Source organism: Pteropus medius, unplaced genomic scaffold (assembly GCF_902729225.1).
Source record: "Pteropus medius unplaced genomic scaffold, Ma_sr-lr_union100, whole genome shotgun sequence".
Taxonomy (NCBI): domain Eukaryota; kingdom Metazoa; phylum Chordata; class Mammalia; order Chiroptera; family Pteropodidae; genus Pteropus; species Pteropus medius.
Window position 1 is genome coordinate 6979799 of NW_024350924.1, and position 13046 is coordinate 6992844.

Here is a 13046-nt window from a genome sequence, read left to right on the forward strand (position 1 = left end):
TTCAGGTGTCGGAAAGGAAACAGTGAGAAAGAACATGTAAAATTGAAATATGTTTTTTCTGTCAGGCCTGGAGCGTCAGGCTTCCCACGACCAGCCTCCGATTTATCTTCTCTAATTTCCTCTTGTCCTGTTTGGCATACTCTGTTCCAGGCACACTGAGCTGCCCGTTGCTCCCAGGACACGCCTTGTCTGCCAGCGGCTCTGGCACCTCCTAGTCAATGCAGCGACCGCTCTGTCAACGCCCCTCTCCCCACATCCTCTTATTTAACTAATACCTTCCTGGTTCGCTCTCTGAGCTTCTCCTGACCCTACCTCCAGCTACAAGTCATTTCTTTTCTGGATCCTGCAGCACATGACCCACCCCTCTGAGCGGTCCTGTCATTCCTGCGGGAGCCTGGCTCTCTCTGTAGCCAGGAGCTGCCTGCCGGTGACAGGCCATCTACTCAGTTATATTTCCCCGCGCACCAAGGCCCAGCCCTCCACACAGTAGGCCCTTCATGTCCGCTGGACAAACGGCAACACAAAAATATTTGGACTTAGCCATCAGCAGCATAAGACAAAGTCACGTTATTTTAGAGTCATACCTTGTTTATTTTACTAGAACCATTATGATTTAGCTGAAAAATTCCTTATTTTCACAATGCTTGACGTTGAATAGTTTTATTTTAAAAATCAGCGCCCCCTTAATTTGCAAAGGTTTTTCCCCTTTTTAAGAAATTCACAGAACATTTTTGAGCAGAGGCAGCATGGTTAAATTAGCACTGAAGGTGACCACAGCACTATGTAGAGCAGCAGTCCCCAGCCTTTTCGATACCAGAGACGGGGCTCCTATGGGAATCTAATGCCTGAGGATCTGAGGTGGAGCTGAGGTGGTGATGCTGGTGCTGGGGAGCGGCTGCAAATGCAGATGAAGCTTCCCTCGCTCACTGGCCACTCCCACCGCTCACCTCCTGCTGTGTGGCCTGGTTCCTAACAGGTCATGGACCAGTATGGGTCCGCGGCCCAGAGTTTGGGGACCCCTGACGTACAGGACAGCATATTCAAAGGCCTGCTTTTTCTTGTAAAAACATGCCTAACCGTTTGGTCTGCATAACCGCCATGTAGTGGAAGTCACTTTCCCAAATCTGTCCATTGGCAACTAGGTGAGCCTTTGTCATCAGAAGCCGATTGGCTTCTCAAAGTGTGGGAAAAAAGTAGGTCCTAAGTTTGCATACTTAAGATCAACCCTTTCCCAAGAAGGAGTAGATTTCTTAACTCAAGAGTTAAATTTCCAAAGCCTGAGTATCTCTCAACTGTCATCTTTAGAAATGATTTATAAAGTTTTAAAAGTAATTTTAATTGCTTATAAACAATTCTGAAAGCATGGAGAAGTTTAAGGGAAGGGAAAGATGACTTGAATTACCCAAAGACGATGACTGACGTTTTCGGCTCGTTCCTTGCTGGGTGTTTATCACTCCTCCCATCCTCTTCAGTTTTAATTGTCATTATCATGCATTTCTTTTTGTATTTCATGTATTTTTCTATTCTAAGTATACTATCTATATCTATCCTGATAGTCTTCTTTTATTCTTTTTATTCGTAGTTAGACCTAATTAGGTAGCTTCCGTAGTACCTCATATATCCGGCCCTGTGAGATAAAGCCAGTTGATCCAATGGTTGATAGGCAGACTTAACTCCTAACAGAACAATATTCTACGTGATTATTTACTTGTGCGTAAGTAATAATCGAATGGCAACGAGGAAGTAAAGTAAGGGGTTTTTCAGGATGTCGTAAAAGGCCTTTGTTCTTGCTTTTGTTGACAATTACATGTTGTGCATGAATAGTCTCTCCCCAGTGGTGAAACTCCCGGGAAAGTCCTGCCTTTCAGCCTCATTTTCTTTTCTCTTGGTGCCTATCACACAGCTCGTCCAAAACGGGGTGCTCAATAAATGGTTACTGACGCACTGGCTCGCCGTGAAGTCTCAAATTCTGAGATGTTTGTAGCCAATTCACTTACTTAAAGACACAGCAAATTCTAAAAAGCGCCCTAAATAGCCAATATTATTTATACAAGTTTCATTATAGGCCTTAGATCCAAAGGTACTTGATGTTGTGGTCAGTAAATGAGGCTTCCAAGTTCCTGCCACAGTTTTGTCTTTGAAAAATAAAAGCGATACAGAGCTGTGAAGAGAAGAAGAGATCTGTAATATCTAAATCTTAAAACTATTGGGAGATATCAGTTGCAATATAAGTCTTCAATAATACTTTGTAGCTGTAGTAGAAAGTTACTATTGTATTGTAACTGGAAGTTAACCGGAAAGTAACTTTTATTCTTTAATGTCTTAGGGAATCAGAAAATATTGTCAGAATGTATTAAAGCAAGTATGTCAGCTGATTCGAGTATTTTGAAGCATGAAATACTCGAAAGTAGCTGGTTTGTGGTAAACCCTATTTAATTTTCATGCGTAGTATAAAATAAACTTCTTAATAACATCATTAATTACATTAAAAGCACTTTTTTAAAAATTATTTTTTTCTGATGAGATAATAAAGATTTTTATCTTCCTTATGAGGCTTTTCGAGGACTTAAAAACCCAACTATGTGTGCTGTATTATTCTAACAACACTTGGCTGCGATGTACAGCCATATCTCTGACCTGTGCTTTATGGAGAATTTGTATATTATTTGGTATTGTAGACCGAACTTATCATTCATATGTTAGCATTTGCTTAAAAGTAAATGCATAGTTTACCTTTTTTTACTGTTATTTTAGAAGCGCGTTCTTGGTTTCCATCCATAAAGGAGACCCCATTTATCGCTGGCATGCTGTTGAAAGCCCCCTCTTTCCTCCCTGTGCCATTGGGAGAACGAGGCTTAAGACTTAGCGTGGGGAGAGGGAATCGCATACTGTGTAGGAGAGACGTACCCTTCCTGTGCACGTGGACCTGTGCGAACATACAGCCTTTAATGACGTCTCTTTCAGATTCATTCCTGAATCACCTCGTTGGTTGTACTCCCAGGGTCGACTGAGTGAGGCCGAGGCTGCTTTGTACCTCATCGCCAAGAGGAACCGCAAGTTCAAGTGTACATTCTCACTGACGCACCCGGCCAACAGGAGCTGCCGGGAGACTGGAAGTTTCCTGGACTTGTTCCGGTACCGGATCCTCTTGGGGCACACCCTGACCCTCATGTTCATCTGGTAATTATATCTACTGGGTTCTGGCTGATCTTCGGCACAGATTGCTAAAGCTCTACTGATAATCTGAATTTTACTACTTTTGCCAGCGTGAGGCTGTTTTAACAAGAACAAGCCGCACCCCCACCCCCTTAGTGCCTGGCTTTGTGTTCCCTCTGTTTTCTCGTCGTCCCTCTCGAAGAGGTGATGATGGTACCTGACACAGCAGGTTTACTGAACTTGAGGTATTTGATGTAAATATTTAAGTGCCCCTTGCCCCGTACACGCCCCCTTCCCCCCAAAAAAGGAAAATAAGCAAGCGTAGCAGAAACAGAAGAGTTTCTAGAGAGGACTTTAAAATGCCTACCTTTGAGTTTGGCATCAAGCAGTCGGGCAGCGCTTGGCTGCATTCTGTGTGCATTCCCACTACCCACCCACCGGGGGGCTCTGAATGTTATCATTCCTGGGACAGATGAATTCCTGGGAGTGTGGCGTGGCCGGACTCAAGGCCACACATACAGATCAGTGAACGAATGGATTAGCACTCTCTGAACCTGATTTTCAAGGTTAGCTTATTCTAACTTGCCTCTCACAATGCTCTCAGCATTGATGTACATTTCACTGAATGGTTCAGGGTGGTTCCATTTAAAGGATGAAGTTATGGGAAAGGGAGAAATGGATGGCCGGCACATGCAGTCTGTGAAGCGCACATGTGTTTTAATATCGTGTGTTCTGCTGGGGTGCCATAGGTGTTGTTTGGTCCAATGTTGGGTGTGGACATCCTATTGACTGGGCAAAGGACTGTTGTGCTGCGGTTGATGTGTATTTGCCATGAAGGCTACATGGAAACCTACATTTTCACGTGGGAATAAAAGAGAGTAGTTTTATATGAAGCGATCTTATGCATAAAGCTAAAATGAACAGTAAGCGGATTGAGAATAAGAAGCTGCGAAGATATTTTTCTGTATCATGATTCTCTTTGCCGACGCAGTCAAGCGCTGGCTGCCGCCTGTACGGTCAGGAGCCAGGTCACACCAGCTGCCACCCTCCCCGGGAGCCAGCACAGTGCTGGAACATCACAGATGCACAGCAAATGCTGAAGGAAGGACACGAGCTTGGAGGCATGGAGATTAAGGGAACCTTCAAAATCCACACTCGACAACACAGCATAGGAGCTACTAGTTAGTTTGAGGTCCTAACCTATTGTAAAGTAAACACTTACAAAGTATGTTCAGATATCTTGGGCGTCATCAAACTCTACATTTGCATATCATGTCGATAGTCAAACCCTCTACCTTCAAGGATGCCCCTGCTTCTTGGGGAGTATTTACTTCTTTAAGTTTTTTATTTTCATTATTTATTTATTTATTTTTGAGGCATATTAACTTTTGGGCTCTGACCTTCAAGGATTAAAAAAAATATATAACAACAACAACAAAAAATAAACAGATGAACAAACTAAACTTAGAGCCAGGGAGAATGTTCCTACTTATTTTATGTCTTACACAGCCAAAGGAACTTTTCTCAAATAAACTTCTTTCCCCCGGGCTGAGAATGTTAAAATACACGGCAGTAGAGATGGTGTCATTTCACATGCCGCTGTAATTATTGAAGATGCTATAAAATTCTAAAATCTTTTCTGCGATCTGTCATTGAAGAAAGCCTTAACTGGAGAATAAAATTATACCTCTGTGTTGAACATCTGTTCTTTTGGTTATTTCCCACAGTAGAGCCTTTTAAAATAGTTCTTTGATGCCCTAAATATACTGTTAAATATTATGCAAGCATTTTCAATTTTGTTTGGGGCCCATAAAGAGCATTGAGATGATTTTAATCGCTGTAGTCACTCATCCCAATGACCAGCTCTGCCATCAAGGGAACTTGCAAGCAGCATCTCCGCCTTGGGACCATATTCCTTCCTTGCCCATGCTCTCCCATTCTCTCTCACCACCAGCTGGTAACGAAGTCCCTGTAGTTGCCTGAACTGGCTCTGTCTATTCGTGGTTACTACCATCACAACTTGGGTTGAATAGCTATGTGTGTTCTCATGGCCAGAGTTACTTCACTGGGATTTCTGTTTTATTTGCATGCGGAGTAGACATGCAGTCGCACATATGGCACATTAGGACTGGCGTTATGTAAGAGCAGGGTCTCTACTGCAGGTAGAAAGGACCGAACACATGTTTTAGAAAACCACATAGGTTTAAATTTGTTTCCCCCGCTGCTTACAGGCAAGGTGCTAGGGGACAGGGAAAACAGACAACTTGGTCACACCTTGCATCCTTACATGTGATGTCCTGGCTACAGCCTTGCTCATTGTCCTTAGTATTTGAGTGACAGCTCTGCCCAGGGAGAAGTAATGGGAGGTAGCTGCCTCCCCGGGCTCATGTGCCAGGGAGGGATGAGCAGTAAGCACTCCAGCTCCAGGCACCCCTCTCCCCTCCCCTCCTCCCCATCCCTCTCCTTGGTTGCAAAGCCCATTCTTAGTAGCCCAGGGCACTTGGCTCGCTTTGATGTTTTGGCAGAAATGGAAAGAAGACTTTCCCTTTCCCATTTGATTTCATCATAGCCATAGCTCATGGGCTTTTTCTAAGGAAAACTAGAGGTAAACGAGAACTTCCCTATAATAAACACTCGAGAAAGCGAATTGCGGAAACAAACACCGGTGAACTTCCAAAGCCCAAGTGTTTTACTGTTTGTAGAGAAGTTTATGATTTACAGAATGTAGTCATGGACTAGTAAAGCCTAGTTTCAGGGTTTTATTTTTGTTTATCCTGTTCTATTTTGTTTTGTTTTTAATCAGTTTCCTAGACACAAAAGTCACTATTATTTATCCTCTTTACTCTGTCTGAGTAAGCTCTGACTCGCAGCTTCAGGATGGCACTGGGCTCGGCTTAGCTCCTGGGCTCCTTAGTTCCCGGACTGTGGGAGGTGGGCTCAGTGCCAGGCACCTGGGAGGCGCTCCCTGAGTGTGCAGCAATGGCGTGCATAAATAAATGATGGCTTTTCGAAGGGCTGTTCCCAGATGATTGTCCAGAGAATCTGCCTCCGCCATCGCCCTGTCTTTCCTGTTCCGGGTGTCTGCAGCGTGCGCACCTGCCGAATGCTGGATGGGGTCGAGAACCCATTGGGGGTCGGAGTGCCAGTCATCTCTGGCCTGCAGGTGACCCACTGACGGTCACTTGTCAGCTCCTGTTCTCAACACCGTCCGCAGTTGGCTTTCACCGAGGGAGTTCTTCTCTAGGGTTCTTTAGACGATATCACGACGATTGCCTAAGGCAAGCGTTCTATATAATAGTGTTAAATAAAGCAAGAGTGGAGCCGTTCGTTGCCTTCTCTCAGATGCAGAAAGGCTTGATGAAAGCATAAACCATGTCTTTCCTCCTTCGGCAGCTGGCCACTCACTGGCTTCATCGAGCATCTAGATAAATGATTTCCAAGGCCCCCTTATTTGTTTGTTTATTCCTAGTACAGGAATGTAGATTAAGATAGAAGTGTTCGTGGGAGTCAAGCTTGTTGCTTGAGACAGATTGCGTCCCATCAGATCAGTATGTGAATCGTCCCTGGCAGATTCTTATGTGCTTTTTCTATTTTCCTTCTTGTCTTTAACCCCCAATCCTAGGTTTGTGTGCAGCTTGGTGTATTATGGCCTAACTCTGAGTGCAGGAGATCTAGGTGGAAACATGTATGCCAATCTGGCCCTGTCTGGCCTCATAGAGATTCCATCGTACCCCTTGTGCATCTACTTGGTTAACCAAAAATGGTGAGTATGGGTGAATATTGAAGTGTACGTACGCACACACTCTCACGCGTAAATACCTAAACATCACTGTCTTGTCCGTATGCAGTATCTGCCAATGACTCCACAGCGATTAGAATTCTTTCCAGACCAAACACATTTAGAATTCATTTTTTTAATACACTATTTCTTGGGTTTCATATTCATGAGTTTTTCTGTAGGGTTTCAACCCAATATTAGAAGGCATGACGACCTGAAGGTGTTCGAGCCATCCGTGTGTAATTCCTTAGTCCCAGCGGATGAGATTATTGACACTATGTAGATAGAACCCAAGCACTGTTATTTCGAAGTATTTACACAGGGAGAGAACTAGAAGAACTAAAAAGACGTTTCTTGCCTCTTACGGCCCACTCGACTTTGCTGGGGGGAAGAACGTACCCTGTTTCGCGGCTCACTGTCAGCGGGCACAGGTTTGAAATGCTTCTGTAGAGAGTTCTTTTGTGGAGCACCCTTTCCTCGGTGTCCTCAGATGCTCCTGTCATTGAGGCCTGGCCAGGGCATCAGAAAAGCCCGCTGCGCGTGAGCCGGGCGTCAGCAGGGCCCGCCGTTTCCCGTTCTCCAGCGGTCGGCCCTCCTTCGGCATCGCATGCGGTGCTGTTGGCTCGCACACTGACTTCAGCACAGTGCGAAGGATTGGTTTAGGTTCTGTTCAGTTGAAGGGTTTTCTCTTGGGCTTGGTCCCGGTTGCCTCTGCTGACCCCCCTGTTAGTGGGTAAGCTTACTCTCCTCATGGTCTAGGAGCCGGGTTAGGCAGCCTATTCAGAACTCTGTCCCCAACATCCCCAGGGTGCCAGACACCCCTCCTTTGTGCTTTTAAAGCTTCCTGCGCACATCTCTGATGACCCCTTAAAGGGTTATGAAGACACTGTCTGTGGGGGGATCCTGTATGTCTTTGCAGCCCTAGTGCCTGCCTGGCATGGGCCCCGTCCAGCGGAAGGCATTCGATACTGTTAAATCGAGCAAAATGACCTGCAGACTCAAGTCGTCTCCCGTCTCCTGTCTCCCTGCCACTCCCACCAGAATCAGAATTAAAATCTGAAGCCGAGGGAGGGAACGCTGCCTTTGGAACCCAGCAGACCTGAATTCAAACCTGGTCTCAGCCATGTTTTAGTTTTAGGACTTTGACAAGCTCCCTCCCTAAGCCTCCATATACTCATCCTTAAACTAGGGGTTTTAAAATTCCCCTGGCAAAACTGTCATAAAAATTAACAAGTGATATCGAAGTTGCTAATAGGGGACCTAGAGAGTTGCAGGCGCTGGAGAGGGAGGCTTCCTGATGTTAGTGTGTCTCTTCCGAGTCTGCAGCTCTGATTTGAAAATTGCTTCTCCCAATAAAGTGTGCAATGAATTTCGCTTAATTCTGACCTAACAGGAAAATTTTTCTGGTTGTGTTTTTAAGAGAAAGCTTGTTTTACAGTGTTAAAATTTTTAACTGCTTAAGATTCAAGGAACCCAAAATGAAAATGAGCTGGAAGACTTCTTTCTCCATGTTTCAGTTTCATTCTCTGGGAGATGGAGAATGTAACAGTACATGCCTTTTGGTTTATTATTAGGATTAAGTAAGATAATAGAGAGAAAGCATCTAAAGCAGTGGCTAGAACATAGTAAATACTCACAGGAATAGGATGATTTTTTTTTTCCCTGCAGACATCATTTAATCCTGCCATCCAGCAAGTTTTCTTTTGTTTTATGATGGTTATTTATTTTATGTCCTGGGCAGTCACATTTGCCACCCACTCCTTAAGAAAAGATGAACACGCATAATGAAACTGAGGACATTTAAAAAGGATGGTTAGAGGGGAGACGCAAATGAATTTATAAGATTCTCAAGAGAAATGTGTCGTTTCTTTCTATTATTTAGGTTTGGTCGGAAGCGGACATTAGCAGCATTTCTGTGCCTAGGAGGGCTGGCTTGTCTTATTGTAATGTTTCTTCCAGAAAAGAAAGGTATGCCTTTCGAATTTCTCCGTAAGGGTTTTGAACAGCACTTTTATTACAATGAATCTCAATATAGTGGAGAGATTACCATATGCCATGCTTCACTTCTATGATTGCATATTATTTAGTAATTGTGTGGGGTATAATGGGCCAGATTCTTCCCATTGCCTAAACTGTTCTCTGGGTGAATAATGTGCTTAGAGGTGCACTATTAATTCTTTCAGGCGATTAAGCTACCATCTGGGGTGTCTGGGCTGCAGCGCCGGTGCTGTTAGAGTTGTTTATTTGATGATGACGAGGACCGTTTAGTTCTGCACAGAAAGAAACTCCGTCCAAGGCTGCAGATTGCACTTGTCATTCCAGCCAACTGCAGGATAGGAGATCAGGGTCATTGGTTGTCAAAGATGGCTTTGGCACCCCTCAATGTTCCTAATATATCAGAATTCCCAGGAGTAATGACAGAAACAATGAGACTATTCACCGTCGGTGACAACTGACATTTTTTCAGTCTTACATAAAGTGCGAATGAAACATCTTTAGGAAACTTTGGTATATTTATCTGTTTATAGTTTTGCTATACAAGCACAGCTTCCAAAAAGGTCCCTTTTGGCATCCTTATCAAATCTTATGTGCCCCTATGTGGAAATTCTGTGGATAGTGCTGGTTCTCTCCTGTTTTGGACCAGCATATCTGAGGCATGCCAGCTATCGATAGCATCGGGACCCGTGGCGTTGGCAGTGATTTTCAGCAACGAGGAGTGAGTTATAACACACTGCTGAGGTACATGGTTCAACACAAGCCCTGTTTGGGGGGGCTTTTCAGTCTTGATAGAGCTCCATCATGGGGCTGGTACTTCACCTAGGGATCATTGTGAGATAGCCGAACATCAAGTTTTGAAAATGACTGGAAATGCAGCTGAAGAATTTATTCCCGTCAAAGTATATCACGTTAATGGTAATTGTTCCTCCTTGAGATTCATCTGTGCCAGTGACTCATTGAAGACTCGGAGGCCACGTGTTCTAGTACTGCAGCCCTCTGGTTTACCTGCCGTGCTGTCTGTTGCTGCCCGCAGTTCTGTGCCTTGGATCTGGGTAGGGTGCAGTTTGTTCACTAGTTAGGATTTTACCCAATATTTAGAACTATCTTATTGTGATTTTCATGGAACTGTGGTAACTAGAGAGTTTGGTTAGTTTGGCTATTTCCGATTCTCTAGGCAAATTGTCGCCTCTGCTGGTGCCAGGAAGGAGGAACTCCTCAGCTGCTGCCCCGTCGTGGGCTTGTAGGACCAAGTGCCCAGGTCCGTTTGTCTGGGACGGGGCACCAATGGGCTTTCGGTCATTGTAGCTTTAGGTTCAGCAGATTTTGCTTTTCATAGATGACTTAGAAATTCAGTTGTTTTCTACTTATAATAGCCCAGTGTTCTCTATATGTCACCTGAAAAAGAAAAACTTTTAATTGTTGCTATAAACATACCTGTAACCTGTCACACCTGTGCAAGCCAGGCCAATCAGTGTCTTTCCTCTTTCCACATATTGTACACTCCAGGGAACCTACAGCCTAGGACTCTGCACATGGCCCTTTCTACAGAAACCCAAGCGAAGCAGATCTAGACCGGACTCACTCTGCTCACTTCCAGCTTGTTTTAAGAGAGCAGCTTGAGCTCTTTGTGCATCGTGCCCTTTGGTGGATGCACAGCATAGCAGAGTGTAAGGAACATAACAGCACGGTGTCTCGCACACTCCACAGGTGTGCCTTGGGAACGTGACGCCTCTGTTACACTTGGAAAGTAGATGTCTAGTCGATTTTTGAAGATTTCCAGGGAAAGAAATTCTATAGCATCCCTTAGCAAATTGTTTCTATTTTTGATAACCATTAGAATGTTAGAATGATCCTTTTCCACTACAACTGAGTGCATTTCCTTTCCTTTTATTCATCACTAGAGACAGAGAACAGATGGTCACCCTATAATTTTTTTTTACGTAATTCTTTCTATACTTGCAGAGGGTCATCTAGCTATAGCTATTCCTGAATTTTTTTTTTTTTGAGCTCAAAAATTTGTTCTTTAAACTTTTTTTGAACCTTTTATATTTACTCTTTAAAATATTTCGATGGCTTTTTTGAAATCTCACTTTTTTCAAAATTCCGAGCTTGGAGCTACGTGTTATGGAAGTTCGGATAAATACATATTAAAAACAAGGCCCAGTTTGAAAAATTCTGTTAGACTCTCGTGTGAGCTCGGAGACCACTCATTTTCTCACAGCATTTTATCCTCATTTTCCCCACCAAAGATGCATTTATTCTCTCCTTTCTGCCAACTCAGGTGCCTCTCTACCTACCAGCTTTTTTTTAGCATCTGTCCGTGACTATGGTTCTCTGTGTCTGAGGCACAGACATAGAGGTTTAACTCTAGAAGAGACAGCCAGACAGCAGGAAAATAGATTGTTTAGTATTTCTCAGTCCGTGGTCTATAATTATTAGAGAAAGTGCCCTGTCCAGTTCATATTTGTACACTCGTTGACCTCCAACTGAATATTCTCCCTTGGGGATAATGTGACCAGGTGACCACTAAATTTTTCCACAGCTTGATCATCATATATTTTATCGGTCTTCTATCCTTCCTTGAAGGATCCTAATTAAGCTTACGATTTGTGTTTGTCTCCATTAAAAATCCTAAGGAATATACAAAAAATCTACTAGAATTAGTAAATGGGTTTAACAGAGTCCTGTGACACAATTTTATTTCTGTATATTAGCAACAAATAATTAAAATTTAAATAAAGCAATAATCTTTTCAATAAGATTAAAAATACGCAATATTTAGGGATACATTTTATAAAATATGTATAAGACTTATAGAGAACTATAAAATAAAAAGCATCGATGAGGCAAATTAAAGACCAAATAAATGACTTAATGGTAATAATAAAATATATGAAAAGATTACCATGCTCAAGGATCAGAAAATACTGTTTAAGATATCTATTCTCCCCATAATGACCGATCTTCAGCACAATCTGAACAAAATTTCCAGCAGGCTTCTTCTTGTTGATAGATTATGATGAGTTAATACCGAAAATTTTGTAGAAATACAAAGGATCTAGAATATCCAAAATAGTTTTTATGAAGAAAAACAAAGTTAGAGGACTTACCTTACCTGATTTTAAAACTTACTACAAAGTTACCTTAATCAAAACAGTCCGATATTGGCATAGAAATAGTTGTATAGATAATATAACGGAATTGAGTATGAAATAGACCCACTTATATGGCCCATTGATTTTTTATTTTATTTTTCGAGGAGAGCTGAGATTTTTACTCACCTTTTAAAAATGTTTTATTCAGTCATAACATACATGGAGAAAAATGCACATGATCAATTTGTTTTTAACAAAGATAAGTCAATACTACGAGAGAAAAATATTTTCAACAAATGGTGCTGGAATAATTGGATATCCATATGTTAAAAATTTAACTTCAACCTGCATGTCATATCATATGCAGTAATGAACTTGAAATTGATGGTAGACCTAAATATAAAAGCTAAAACTAAAACAGAACATGGAGAAAATCTTAATGACTTTGGGTTAGGCAAAGATTTCTTAAATAGGACACAAAAACCACAAAGAGGGAAAAATTTATAACTTAAGACTTCATTAAAATTAAAAACTTTTGCTTTTTAAAAAAACATTATTAACAAAATGAAAAGTAAGGTACAGATTGGGAAAAATATTTGTAAAACATGTACCTGATAAAGGACTTGTATCCAGAATATAGAATAGACTCTTACAATTCAGTAATGAGAAAAAAAATGAGCAGAAGATTTGAACAGACACTTCTCCAAAAAGGATATAAAAATGACAAATAAGCATGAGAAAAGATGTTCAATATCATTACACATTGGGGACGTGGAAATTAAAACTATGTTGAGATACCACCACACATCTACTAGTATGGCTAAAATAAAAAGGACTGACCATACCAGATGTTGACAGTGATAACAAGAGGAACTGGAACTCTCATATACTACCGAGAGAAATGCAAAATGGTACAGATACTTTGTAAAACATTAACAGCTTATTTGAAAGTGAAACACATTTACCTTGTGACTCAACCTTACCCAAGAGAAGCAGAAACAGAGATCAACACAGTCTTT

General features: G+C 42.2%; 1 protein-coding gene across 2 annotated transcripts in view; it reads left to right on the top strand.

The window, feature by feature from the left end:
- SLC22A15 (solute carrier family 22 member 15) overlaps positions 1–13046 on the top strand; it is a 58028-nt gene that overhangs the window by 34248 nt on the left and 10734 nt on the right. For both annotated transcript variants that reach the window (XM_039841293.1, XM_039841294.1), the window contains exons 6-8: positions 2965–3180; positions 6779–6919; positions 8817–8902. In XM_039841293.1, coding sequence (XP_039697227.1) covers positions 2965–3180; positions 6779–6919; positions 8817–8902 — 443 coding nt within the window. The remainder of the gene's footprint in view (positions 1–2964; positions 3181–6778; positions 6920–8816; positions 8903–13046) is intronic.